At 45.4% G+C, this 14,938-nt stretch overlaps 1 protein-coding gene across 1 annotated transcript in view; it reads right to left on the reverse strand.

Moving 5' to 3' along the window:
- Positions 1-2,312: 2,312 nt before the first annotated feature.
- The window catches only part of Hs6st3 (heparan sulfate 6-O-sulfotransferase 3), a 709,089-nt gene continuing 696,463 nt past the window's right edge, over positions 2,313-14,938 (reverse strand). Inside the window, 1 exon segment of the mRNA XM_005079421.4 lies at positions 2,313-5,344. Within this exon segment, the coding sequence (XP_005079478.1) occupies positions 4,633-5,344 (712 nt within the window). The 3' untranslated portion in view covers positions 2,313-4,632.

Genomic DNA, 14,938 nt, shown 5'->3' on the forward strand with positions numbered 1-14,938 from the left:
AATGTCTCCCCCGAACTCATGAGCTCTCCTTGGACTCCCATGTACCACTCTCCACATGAGTCTTTCATTCAAGTAAGAGGCTGCTTCACTATGGGGGCAAAACCGAGAGTCTACTGGACCTGTCCCTGGCATTTTCTAGGTCACTGCAGCTGCACAACACTTGAAGGAAGACAGAAATCAATAAAGATTTAGGTTTCACGTTCTTGCAATTCCCAGTCCCAATACTAATGCCAAGCAGTGTGGGGAGTAGGAAAAGCTCCAAGGCTGAAAGACCGTGGGCTCTGAGCAAATTCCCTGCAAATGAATGGGGAGGGCAGGGGTCTTCCAGTGTCTGCATCTTCGTCCTAAATGACCAAATGTAGCAATAGAACAGAAATGCCGGTCAGCGTGTAAGAATGTAAGGCAGGCCAAGTAAGGTGCCACCCAAAGATGTTTTAATGCTGACAGAGCAAAACTTTAATCTCATCCTTCGTAAAATTGTTGAGAAAATAAACGACACTGAAAAGTACTTGGCATTTTTCCCATTTCCTTTTGTATTGGGGACCCATTTGTTTAACAATAGAGCTCCCTCCACACTTATCAAGATAGCCAGCACTGTGTAATGATAAAGACATTTTCTAGTCTTCTCTGCGACTAAATGTGGACAGGGTCTAGATTCCAGCCACTGGGACATGGCTGTAAGCAGTATCTTCAATTCCCTATAATTCCACTCCACTGCCTTAAGTGAAAATAAGATCACTGTGGCTACAGCAGACACCCTAGGCCAGGAGGCAGACGCTATGTCTTAGAATGAAAAAAGTAGTAAGAGAGGATTAGTCCCCTCCCCATCCAGACTTCTAAAAGCATTATGTTAGTGGTCTGCTCAAATGAAGATTTGCAGTTCTGATTTTTTATTAGATTTTTGATACAGAAACATATCCTTCTACTTTTCAGTAACTCATCATTTTCCTTAAGTGTTGTCAACATTGATTGGTAAAGTTATCAATTATTTTCTCCAATATCAAGATTAGGCTTCCAGGAAGCTGGAAGGAGCCAAAAAGTGTGTCTGTCTTAGTCCGTACCAAAATATGAACAGAATTTATCTGGCACATAACACACATGTACGCATACCATGCATTCAAACCACTACAAAATGTGAACAAACAGAGACAGACAGATAGATGAACCACACACATGGAACCTCACAATATGAAAATGTGTACTCACATGTACCCTGCAAAATGCGAATAGAGACATACAGACAGACATATATAGACACACACAGACACACACAGACATATATAGATACACACAGACATACACAGACACACACAGACATATATATATATACACACACACAGACACACAGACATATACAGACACACACAGACATATATATATACACACACAGATACACACGGACATACACAGACACACACAGCCACATATAGACACACACAGAGAGACAGACACATATATAAACACACAAAGACACACATGCATATAGACACAGACATACACAGATACACACAGATATACATAGACACATTATGGATCCACACAGAGAGACAGACACATATATAAACACACACAGACACACAGACACACACACACACACACACACACACACACACACGCACGCACGCACGCACGCACACGCACACCATATAAACTCCAGTCCACTGTCTTGTGCTGCTACTGCCAAGAGAAGGGAGAAAACACCTGCCTGGGAACTGGAGAATTCTTCGAGAAGCAGACTTATGTAGGTGCTGTTTCTCCTCTATCTGTGCAGCTGGCATTGATGTGGTGTGAGACCTTAGGACTGACAGGTTCCCGGGCACCGTTAGCTTCCTGTGCTTGCCACTGGCGTGTCTTCCTTCAGCCGCACCCAGCACCCGGCCCTGGCACCCGGCACCCGGCACCCGGCGTGGAGCTTGTGCAGTCAGTTTTCGAAGAATACACTATATCCCACCCCTCCATTCCTATCAAGCAAGAGCCTGGGGATACGACAATGGAGATGCTTCCAAATGGAACTACACGAGTGAGGAAGCCCACGCTAGTCTTTCCAGTTCACTTAGCCCTGGCCTGAGGGCAACACAGAGATGGTTCCTCCTCACAACATCCCGTTGCCTGCTCTCAAGAGGAGGGAGGGCCACACATCCTACACGCGGCAGTGAGGGGGCAGAAAGCCTTTTGATGTAAGCTCTAACTTTCCAGAGGAACAGTGTGAAGGCAGCATGGCTGCCTCCAAGGACTCCTCACCGAGAATGTGTAAAGCGAGTTGAAAAGAATCAGTGTGGTACTTTGGGGCCTGTTTCGATTTTTCCATTTGATAAAGTACTGGTGTGTGTGTGTGTGTGTGTGTGTGTGTGTGTGTGTGTGTGTGTGTTGTACATATGGACACGTGTGTCACAGCTGATGGCTGAGGCACGGTTTTCAGGTTTCCATTCCTGGCAGAGCAATCGATCTCGACAATGGATTGTGTTCTTCTCATCCATTCCTGCAACCCACCCCCAACTCTACTCCCTCTTCTGGAGCCAATCGTCATGAGGAGACACATGTGTGTCTGAGGGCCCTCATCTCCAACAACTAAAAAGCCATAGTCAATGTCCAATGTCCACTTCCAGTTTACTTTTGTGTGTAAGTCAGAAATTGTGGTTGCTTAAGAAGTCATCCATCCCTCAGTGACGAGGGGGACAGCCACCCTCAGGGAGAAGGGCTCAGGATCACCGCGAGTGCAGACTTGTCGCTTCACGCCACCTCTGTGGGCCAGGAGCAAAGACTTCAGAGTGATAGCATCTGGCTTCTTGTATGGCTGGCAGGAAGATTTACCCCACCTGGGAAGCACTGTGTGAACAGTAACCTTGTGCTTGGTAGCTTTCTAGGTCTACCTTTCAATCCTCAAGGAAGCCTCATCTCGTCTGTGGGCTTCATCTTCTCCGCTACACGATGAGGACTAAGAGCATCCAACTTGTTATGATGGGGATGGTACCCAAGGTCTAGCATGGGGCTTCTCTTAGAACATGCACGACCCAAGAGGGCCCCCAAGATGACATTTCCTACAGTGCGCTAGACACCAGTCACGTCCGCTGGAGACTGTATCAGATGCTAGGCTCCCTTGCACCGGGCACTCTGTAAACACTGGGGGACCATGGCCTGTCAACCCCAGAGAGAACAGCCTGGAGACTGAGAAGCGGTTTATGGAAAGCTGGCTTATGAGTCAAGCATGTAGGGCGTCAGTGAAACAGGCTTTCCAGCCTGATTTCAGGGTCTCAAGCCTTTGGCTGCTTGGAAAGATCCATCCCTTATCAACGTGTTGTAAGCCTTGCTACCCACTCTGATCTCCCAACTGAGTGAGAGGCAAGGGCTTTCTGCTCCCCACTTCCCTTTCCTTTCTACAGAAGTGACTTTTTTTTTTGTGGCGGGGAAAGGGAAAAAACCAAGGAACCCGGGGCAATGCATCGTATTTTTGGTTCAGTTTTGTATGCTGTAGCTTGGACTTCTGATTGTAGCCGCAGAGCGGGGGCAGTGACCATGTGGGGAGGCCAGAGGTCTAAGGGAAACTGGAAATGTCAGGTGCAGCGTATCGCCCTGAACTCCTGATATAATTGCCTCATGGATGCCGCCCTGCATCTCCCGAATGCATCGTGTGTCCTCATGGGTTCAGCTCCTGTTCTGTAATGTAAGACTCCTGAAAACTTCTTTTTGTGACAGCAGACTTTGAAACCTGGCTGAGAAGGTGCCCGCTCCACAAGGCAAGGGTCTGGCATTCTTTTAATGTGACATCCAAGGCTCTGAACCTGGTTTAGAAGCGGAGGTTTCCCTCTTGGTTCTTTGCTCTCACTCTCTTGTTTATTTTATTATTTTATTTTATCCCTTACTTGGAGGATTAACACTGGTAATGGACAATCTCCTCAGTCATTACTAAATAAGTGTGCTCTCCAAAATATCCCACCAGTGTTTATTATTTCCTGTTCGCTCCCTGTGCCCTGAAAGACCCGTGGTTTGGGGCTCTGAAGTCAGAGCTTGCAGACTAGGAGTCTCTAGCTACCGTCTACGTTATATCGATTTTGCTTTAAAAAATCTGCAAGGACAAACCATGCTATTCATGACTTAAACATCATATGTGCCGTTCCCCAGTTCAACACTGAGAGAGAAGGGCCATCTAAGGGCAGAGGGTCTTTCTCTCTTTCTCCAAGCAGACCAGTGTTCTATCGGGTGTAATGGGATGCAGTCAGCATAGTCTCTACACCGTGTTTGGTTTTTCCCGTGTGCTTCTGTGGGCTTCAGATCCCCAAACTGACCCCTGGTAAGTGACAACCATCCTACACACTGTCTCCTTTCTGAGGCCTCTCTTCTGAACCTCCATCGCCCAAAAAACGGTCTGTTGGGTAAGATTTCCATCCCACTTATATCAGTGATCAGACATTGTCTGGAAAAGGAAAAACAAACATAAAAACCAAAACCAAAATGGGAAATTTCCCATTGGACTGGAAATGAAGACGAAGAAGAGGAAGCAGACATCCCAATCAAGTCACACCCAGGCAGGTCCTGCATCAGGACCCAGCTTCTTCAATGCAATCCAAGGGGAGGACAGGGCGCCTGCCTGTCTCCCCCGTCATGGAAAAGCAGCAGGAAGTCGGGGTGGGGGGGTCACCATCTAACCACCTGACTGTTGTAGTCCTCCGTGACCGTCCCCTCTGCGGCCCCGTCCTCTTTGGGCCACCGATGCTGCGCCCTGTGTTCTCGCTGCAGCCTCCGCTCCTCCCGCCGCCTTTGGCGGTCCCTCTGGTGCTCCAGCTGTTTGGTGTGGTGGTAGCGTTGCTGGAAGAGGTCTTTTGCGTATTCGTAGAGCTGCACGTCCAGGAAGTTGAGCTCCTCGATGTGCTGACGGGCGCCCTCGTTGATGTCCACGTTGGAAGCCCGCGTGATGTTGAACTGCGTGAAAGGGGAGATGAACCTCAGGTTGAATGTCCTCTCGAAGAGAAACTGCGTCTTCCTCTGGAACTCGGTGAGCCCGAAGAAGGCCATGTTCTTCAGGTTGTTCTTTGCGCTCTGCAGCAGAATGGCGCTGCGCTCGCTCTCGTTCATGAAAGTCAGGTTGTAGCAGCCCACCAAGCTGAGGTCGGCCAGCATGCGCACCTGTCGGTTGTTGGCCAAGTTGTAGCTGCAGTCCATGAACTCCCGCAAGCTGACCCCAGACCAGTCATCCCCTGGGTAGCAGGTAGGCAGCTCATCTGGGGTGGGGCTCCTTCCGTCGCACATGTGGAGGGAGGTTTTCCACGTGGCCCCTCTCTGGACGTGTTTCCATTCACTCAGGTAACGTGACACTGGGTCCCGCAGCATCGTGATATAGTAGAAGTTCCTGGAAGAGACGAGAGGAGGAGGTCAGTGGCTGGCGATGCTTATGCTGCTGTCGTTTCTGAATCTCTGGTATCTAAAGCGATGCCAATTGGATGGGCGCCACTGCCCGGAGCTCAAAGGGGATCACGGGCCTGAGATTGCACTGACAAACCGTGTGTGATTGTATTCCTACCCTGCAAATGCTGTGTTTATGGAGAGCTTTCTTACCCCGTTGAGTATTAACAGGGGTTAGTAGGAGGAATGAATTATTCATTCACTCAGCAGTTAGTCACTAATAAAGTACTGATGGTTTTAATATGTTAAATTTAGAGTAAACATCGAATGTGTAAAAACTGTGTCATCTATCTGAAGTGGAAAAGGTGTGACTGCTAACTTTTATTTGAGCCTTACATCCAACTTTTGAAGTAGACACGGCACTGTTAGAGAAGGAAACAGGAAAAGGTCATGGAACCCAAAACGGCGGGACCCAAACCTCTTCACCTTCTCTCATGACATTGCTCCTCAGATTGTAAATTAAGGAGGGAAAGGGTGAACTGCCCATCACACCTTGTCACCTGCTCAAGGAGAGGCTGGATGTCCGTTTGTCAAAGAAGCCACAGAAAAGACACTGCAGAAAAGCAGGGTACACAGGAACCCTTGGAGCTGTCTTCTGTCTTTGAAACCCAGCACTCCCCATTGCCTTTCCACAGAAGACAGTTTGAGCCCAAGTCAGCCCAACCCGGTCCTTGCTTCATTCATAAAGGCTGACTCTAGAAATACCAGGCCAATCATATTAACTCAGAGTTTTCCTGAGGACACAGGTGTAGTTCTCATAATGCTCTTGGAAGAATCCAGGAACCCCTGTAAAATGCCTGGCATGCTTCCAAGTAGTCAGAACGTGCCCTGCCATGCCCCGAGGGGAAGGACTATTATGCACTGTGGCACCCTGCTTTGCACCCAGATGGAGAAGACACAGTCACATGAGCTTAATCCATCTTAGTGAGTGCTCTTTGAAGAAGCTTGACAATAAAGTAAGCAGAGTATTCGACATGGATACACACACATGTAAGGTGGATGAATGATAGACAGATAGATAGATGATAGATGGATAGATGATAGATAGGTAATGATTGACAGATGATGACAGATAGATGATGATTGATAGATTACAGATAGATGGTAGATAGAAAGATGAAGATAGATGATAGATAGATAGATAGATGATAGATGATGATAGATGATAGATACATAGACAGATGATAAATAGATGATAGATATGTGATAGATAAATGATATATGATAGATAGAGAGATGATAGATGATAGATAGAGAGATGATAGATAGAAGAGAGATGACAGATGCATAATGGATGCGGAGATGTTACAGACAGGGGATTGGTGATGATAAATAGTTACATGACAGAAATCTAGATGTGACAGATATGTGGTAGATAAACAGATGATAAATAGATTACAGATATATGATATATAAATAAATGAGAGATAGATGGAAATAGATGGCAGATATTTAGATAGTAGATAGTCTGGTAATGACTTAGTTGTCACTGTATCATGTATGCTTGCCAATCTCTGCAACCAAGTCACTATAGATATTATATATTTGGAGATGAATGGCAAAGTCTAATTCTATTTCAAATAAAGGCTGTATGTATCTTTGAAAATGGGGAAAAATAGAGGATGATGGAAAATCACTGTGCATCTCCTATATTATCACAGTACTCGTCTCTGCCTCTTGCTGCAGGTGGAGGACATCACATCTGGGAAAACTCTAAGATATGGGACTGTTACAAACTCAAAAACATGCCTTAGGCCAGGGAATTTTATCATTGCTTGTAAAATGGTGAAGAGCGAAGAAGACAAAAACTAAGTTACATTTTATGTGTGAAAGAGCCCAGTGCCAGAGAAGATGATAGAAACCACACAGCAAGCCAGACCAATGGAAAATAAGAAATAATTCCCCAGGAGGAGAGCCCAGAGATGTACGAGGAAAAGAGAAAGCATGGGGGGCTGATATTCAATTAACAGAAATACTGTACTCAAGTTACTTGCTGACCTATACCATTTGTGCAAAGTATTTTTCAAGATTGTGGAAGATTTTTTTCTAGTTTTGTTTTACATTCGAAGTAATCTTTTTTAATTTAAATAAACTTAAATGCCTGGATGCCAATTTTTTGTTCATAGATTAACACTCAGGGTCCACAGAGCAGTTGATTCAGAGGTGAATGCACACTCATTTGGTATGTGTGTGCGTGTGTGTGTGTGTGTGTGTGTGTGTTTATTTAGTATTTAACAAACTAAGAATTTGAGAAGACAAGATGTCTTCAAAGGTTATACTGGTTCTTAGTTACAGAGCTTGAATTTAATCAGGTCTGCCTTACTCCAAGAGAACTCTCCCTTCCTCATCCTGTCACGACAAGAAACCCTACTCAGGGAAGCAGCTTTCAACCCAGCTCTTCCTCTACTGGGCCAAGATACACCAGACAGAAAACCTTTGCATACTCAGCTGTAACCATGAAAGATAAATAGCTTGAAGATCAGTTGTTTGTATTCTGATCTTTGGAAATAATTGAGGAGGTGTTTTCTTTCAAGCTATGCCTCTTCCTATATTCTGCTATTCTCAGTACAGATCCTTATCAGTAGCTAAACCAAATGGCTTTGGAATGTGCTTAAGAAACGTCAGAGTAGCCGGGTGTTGGTGGCTCACGCCTTTAATCCCAGCACTGGGGAGGCAGAGGCAGGAGGATCCCTGTGAGTTCGACGCCAGACTGGTCTACCAAGAGAGTTCCAGGACAGGCTCCAAAAACAATACAGAGAAACCCTGTCTCGAAAAAAGAAAACCAAACAAACAAAAAGAAACTTCAGAGTCCCAACCAGTCCCTTCAATTCCAAAGGGAGAATTTCTTGGAATCGCCATGGGCACTGCAGCCCAAATCCTTGCATTGGCCATTCTCCAACACTCACTCTTGTCTTTTAACATGACAGAAAGATGACGCAACAGTGTAAGCGTATGTCCTGAAAGGCCAGCAAGGAATCAGGAGGTGTGTGGACATGGCTTCTGCCCTCTGGAGGAGCCACTACTAATCCAGTGAAGCCCAGAGCAGATGCAGATGACTGTGCCTTGTGCCTAACGTGGGACCACCTCACGGTTCACTTCCACAGTGGAGACTGATCTTTATTTCACAAACAATTCTGTAATAAGTGTTATGAATATAGCAATGATGAAGACGCAACTCAGCGGGTCGTGTTTGTCAAACACATCAGGGCAGTAGCATTTAAGTTAGAAAGGTGTTCAACTGAGCCCCTTCCCCCGCAAAACTTCTTTGCCACGTAATTTCTGCCTGATGGCATGTTTGTTCCCTACCAAGGCATCTGCCAAGGTCCCACCTCACACTGTATATAACAAAGTATTTCAACAGCAGCAAAATTTAATGACTTTAATTCAAGTTCTAAGTCTCAAATTTTATAGTATTCAGAGTTGCAGGTATATGGAGATAAGAAATCCAAGGTCAGTCGCATCAAGACCCACGCGAATCTGCAGAAATGAGTATTTTAACCTCACTTGGGAACACTAGGCATAGAATATCTGGTAACTTTGCTTCTCCAGATATTATGTGGCTAAATGATCTTAGATTCAAAATCAACTATTTAACCTCAGATTGCATTCAATTTTGCCTGCTGGTGTTTATATAAGTTTCAGATGTCTTTGAGGTTTACTAGTCAAAGAAGTCAGCTTGTAAGTAAAATTAAATGTGGCACCAAGACATAAATCTCCAATACAACTCCTGCACCTATGGCTCGGGGACCACTGGGGATGACTGCACCTATGGCTCGGAGAAGAACGGGCAGAAAGATCACAAGAGCCAGAGGACCAGGAAGTTTGTTGTGAGATTGTATCTATGCTAGAAACATCAGAAAAGTTATGCTCAAGAAGTCTCACCAACGTGGATGTCTAATCATGACCCGAAGGAGGAAGAAAACAATAGACAGGTTAACTGGGAATGGAGGGTTTTCACAGGCTGTCATCAAAATCCTAAATAAAAACTAAAGGCATTCTGAAAGCAAGAGGACCTTCCCAGGGCAGAATGATTATCAAATGCTAAATGGTCAGTCAGCGCTGAAAACATAAATGTAAGTAACGTTATATGAACTGACCTTATGTATTGTATAGTCAGGCACACACACACACACACACACACACACACACACACACCACATGCCAGTGATGAAACAAAAGGAGCCATGAATTTGAAAGAGAGCAAGGTAGGTTGGTAGGAGGGCTTAAAGGATGAACGAGAGAGGAAAATTATGTGATTTTATTCTAATAAAATGACTTTTTAAGTTAATGGAAAGGAACTAGAAGAACATTGGCAATGATGAGCACCAGGTTGCCAAGCTTATAACTTTGGATAAATATCAAATTATTTTTTAGTCATCATTAAATTTTCTTTTCTTTGATACGATTTTTTATTTTTTGCAGCTTCAGTGAAACTTTAGTTCTTAAAACTATGTGTTTAATACTGGAACAGAAGATTAGAGTGTCTTAAAATGATAAACAGAGGAAGCACAAACCTAGGTCTGTGGTGGCCATAACACAGAGACTCTCAGTGACATATGCTCCTTTAGCCCCAGCACCTACACCTAGATAAAATATCCTCCAAATCCCTCTCTCTCTTTCTATATATCTACATATCTATACATACACACCGTGCCAATAAACTATTAGCCCACTTTCCTCCTAACCAGACATTCCCATATACCCCATCAAACATTATTTGAGCCTTCTCTCCCACACATAAGAACAGGGGGTAGACACTGGGAAATCTCTGGGATTGAAGACACTGTTCCCAGAGAGAGTTTTACGTGAGAGAAATGATGGATTTCAGGGGCGGATCTGCCAATCTCCTTGAGTCAGAAAAGTCCCTGAGATATAAAACTGGGTCTTGTTGGAGGCGGCATCCTTCCACAGATCTCCTATTTGTCGTCCACCTCATTGAAACTCAGAAAAGTCCCTGAAACATAAAACTTGGTTTTGTTGGCGGCGGCACCCTTCCACAGATCTCCTACTTGTTGTCCACCTCACCAAAACTTGGGCGCAATTCACTTAAGAAATCCAAAAGTAAAGTCAGTAAAGTGAAATCTCTAGAATTGCCATGCTTTTGGCCTCAGGACAACGATGACAAATTCATGGGTGCACAGAGAAATCAGGAAATGGATGCTGTTGTCAGTTCAATAATTATTTCACTTGGTCATGAGTGCACGGTCCAGCATGGTTTATTGCGGCTCAGGGGCAGAAGAACACACGACTTTCAATGGTTCCCATGTTAAAAACTTCCAAACACAGCACAAGGGGACCGCCTTCCTCCATCCACACTGGAAATGTTTGCTCTTCCCTTTGCTGGCTTACGTCAAGGCTCATACCCCCTTCCCTTGACTTCACTGGCTGTATTACTATGATTATTATTATTATTTTTGCAGTACATTGTCAACTTCCATGGGTAAATAAGTCTTGGTCATCTCTGAGACCTCATGTGCCTTGTACCTTGTGTTTCACAGGATAGATGCTCAACAAAAGAAATTGATGTTTGCATGGAATGCATGTGTTTGGGTAACTGAGGTCAACCTTGCCTTTAGTAACTATGTCTTTCTTTCTTATCTTGTAGAAAAAAAATGTTTTCATTCTTGTTAAAAGCACAGATGTGTAAAGAGATCAAAAGAATGTCGATTTGATTTCATGAGTTGGTGATAGAGAAAGACAGTCAATACAAAGAGCAACGTGTTGACTATTTCTCATACAACAGCTAACTAGTGATTATTTAATTTAATTAGTATTAAAACTAGTGATTTTTTCTCAGCTGCTTCAAGAAAAACTGCTATGTATTTTACATACCAGCTTATCGTATAATTTGTTCCTTCTTCAAATAGGCAGCGATTTAATTAATACATGCATACCAACAGTTTTCTGTGTATAAGGAACATTTCTAGAAACTGTGAAGAAAAATTCTTTTACAATGCCCTCAAGCATTGGTGACCGGGGTTAGAAAATGATATTAACTGGCAAGTTATAGATGTAAGAAGTAGACAAAAATATTTAACAACATTCTCTGCTCCTTGAAGAATCAATAAAATTGCTTGTCCGGGCCATGGGCATCAATGGCATGGATCCCCAAATACTTGTTTCATATGAGAATGAATATGGAGAGGATAAGCTTTCCCAGAGTGTTGGAACCAAAACGTCTCAGGCTCCGAACAACACTGTTGTTAAAATCATTACCACACTGGCTTCGTAAGATTCATGCAGCAACAGCATCACAAATCGATGAGAGCAGAGAGAGGCACGGGAAACATTTTGTGGGATGGGCCTGGGTGATGTGTCCACCCTCCACTGGCAAGTGCTTTCTAAAAAGTGGGTCTTAGCCCTCTCCGCCCTACTGTGTGCTGGAATCATTTCCCATATACTCAGAATGGAGTTAGGGTGTGCTCTCTTTAGTGTCGCAGGTGCGCGACGGGATGCCCGTTCTTCATGACCTCTGCAGAGCGTGATCGTCACAGCGTTGCATCTTGGGGGGCAGGGAGGGAGCGGTCGGCAATGAGTGCTTGACTCCGTGATGAAAGGGCCCTCTAGGCAAGCCCTGAAAGCAAATTGAGGGCTACACGGATGACGTTCTCTGCAAAATCAGAAAGCGCGATTGCTAAGCATTATGGTAAAGAACCTTAGGAGGCTGGCAGTGTTGTGTGTGTGGGTTGTAACCGTCGGCCCCAAGGATGCCTGGCCCAGCGTTGGGAGAGAGAAGGGAGACACACGCGGGTTGTGGTCTTGCCTCATACAGCGGCCATGCATCAGGTCACGCGGCAGCCACCGCACACCGCCTCCCCTTCCGACTCAACACGGCTGACTTAGGGTGCGGTCGGTGCTCCTGGCGATGGCATCTTTATTTTACTCGAAGGTCTCCACTCTTTCGGCCTACTAAGAGAGTGTGCAAGGGATGCCCGCAGAATTTCCCTCCAAAGGGCATTGGGGTGAAACTCAATATTCACATTTTCCCTGTGTGTCAACCCCCGTGCTTAAATATTTGTTTTTCTATAGGCTATCGCTGTAGATGAACGACATGGAATGCGTGGAAGAGAGGGAAAAAAACGGAGGAAATTAAAAATGGTTTGCAGTCGCTCACTCCGTTGACCTGTTTCTCAGCTTCATTGTGTAGGGTAAGTTGTCTATTTTATTTACTGTTCTTGTATGGACTACAGCATTCTTCCATGACATCTTTGAGTTACGCATGGTCTGTGACTACACGGGACCGGTCTCTCCACTCTGCATAACTAAGCCTTAGGAGTGTTATTAACAAAAATGCGATGAAAACCCCAAGCCATAAATATTGTGCAGACAATCAGTAGAATTTCCCGGTAGTGCTCCTGTTACATTGTCTAAATGTCTGAATGAGTCTACCTCCGGTGTATTTGACTGCAGGATGAGAGGCATCTGTCCATGAGGCCGACATTCTTGAGTTCCAGTCTTACACGGCCACCTCAAGCTAAGGAGCAGCTGAGACCAGGCTCTGCTGGCTCCCTGCTGGACATACACGCCTTCCAGGGACATTCCGGGACAGTCAGGTGGGGCTTCATGATATGCTAGTATGACAACAATTTTATTCCCAAAAAAGATTTATTCTTCACATAAATGAGCAGCTGGGATATCAAATTAGAGATGCCACACATGTGGGCTCTGGTCCCGGTCTCCGGGGTTGCTGCAAAATTGAAGCTGGCATCTGGATGAGAAGGACTTCAGTAACCCACCCTTTCTGCCCCATGCTGGTCCTCAGAATCAGCCCCCGGAGATGCAGCTTGCTAGCTTTAATTACGAGAAGCCAAGGATGCTAAACTAACCAAACAGAAGCAGGAAATAAGAGGCTGCAGGACCGGAGAGGTCATTTCATCTGCCAACCCTTACTTCCCTTGAGTAAGAGGATGCGTTCATCAGTGCGCTGGATTTTAAGTCCTGTCACGTCGGTTCCTTATATTGACAGTGAACCTGTGCGCCTCAGACTCACTAAAATGCCATGATTTTCTGGTGCTTGTCACATTTGCTTTCACTATACCCCAAGCGGCTGCCGCAAGCATAAAATTTCAGGGAATGCGTGTTCCAGGGGCTTGTTTTTTTGCTATCTTGCCAAGCACAGATCCTCCCAGTACGCTTTCAGATGTGCGGAGGAGGGTCCTGCCCTCATGCGTTATTCACAGCTTCTGTGATTACGCGGTCCAGAGGCGCCCTGCTTTGCACAGCGTCCCTGGGATTTGGGCACGAGGACTTCTCAAGGCATTCGGCAAAGCTGTGGTTTATGCATGCTGGTATCCACCTGGAGCTTTGGAGTCACTCTGGAGCGAGATAAGACCCCTTTCAGTCTCTCTAGCAGCTCTAATCCCAGCCGGGCGAAGCTGAACAGCAGATAGTACACTCCGATTGTGTTATCAGGCCTGAAGTGTGCAGCCAAGCGCTCTCCTTAGCTAATTTCTCAGGCGCTGCTTTTGGGGAATGCGAGAATCTCACGCGGTGGGAATGATGAGGTGTCTATTTTGTGATTCTTCGGCGCTGGCCAATTTGGAAAGGAAAAGACTTGAATCGGGGTATTTAAGAGCCAGGCACGTGTTCCAATATTTAGATCTGCATTTGACAGCTTCGATGCAGATTTTCCTAAAACATCGCAGGATTTTAAAAAAAGAAGAAGAAAGAAATCATGTCTGCCTAGATTTTCTTCTTGCCACATTCTTACATAAATACTCTTCTATTTTAGGGTTTTCCTACACTCTGCTACCAAGACTGGGTGATCACTGCAGCATGTAAGCAAAATTACCGAGCCACCCTTACCAGGTCCCTTTCCCTTTCTCTCCCTTCGAAGCAAGCACATTTCCCAGACAATGACTGGCGGGGGGGTGGGGGGTGGGGGAGATGGTGATTAGAAATGTATAAAGGTCATGTGAAATGGAAACTAGCACCAGCAGCAATAATGGTTAGCATTTATTGAGTAGGTACTGTGTCCAGCTACGAGCCAATTTGGTCATCAAAACAGCCCCGTGTTTCCCAGATTTTCAGACACGGTGGGGTGGGTTTCGACAGGCCTTTCCATCACCTTGTCAAAGGCTGCTGTGGAGATGCAGTTTGTGACTTAATAGCTCAGTGGCCCGGGCTTTATTGAACTCAAAGCTCTGGAAGCATCTCAGGGGCAGGATTTGTGTTTACCTGTGGCTAGAGAGCACGAGAGGCGACTCAGTCAACCCTGTACGAGGACAGAGGTGGACAAGGACCAGAAGAGGAAAAGGACTTCTGTCTCGTGTCAACACGGGCTCACATGACTCCAGGGAGGCCTCTAGACCCCCTCAGCTTTGCAGACTTCACTGGAACGATGCCACAGTTCAGCGCTCCCCACACCATGGTCTCACAGACTTAAACTAGAAGACATCGCCTTGGAGACTGCAGAGAACCACTGAGGTTGTGTCCATTTATTTTTAATCTTCCCAGGGAGCCCAAGGCCCAAAGCTTCAGTAATGTAATAATAACGGATGCTTGGAAATGGCGGGTCAAGAGAATTGGGTAGCAGCAGAGG

This window comes from Mesocricetus auratus, unplaced genomic scaffold (assembly GCF_017639785.1).
Source record: "Mesocricetus auratus isolate SY011 unplaced genomic scaffold, BCM_Maur_2.0 Super-Scaffold_2245, whole genome shotgun sequence".
Classification (NCBI taxonomy): Eukaryota; Metazoa; Chordata; class Mammalia; order Rodentia; family Cricetidae; genus Mesocricetus; species Mesocricetus auratus.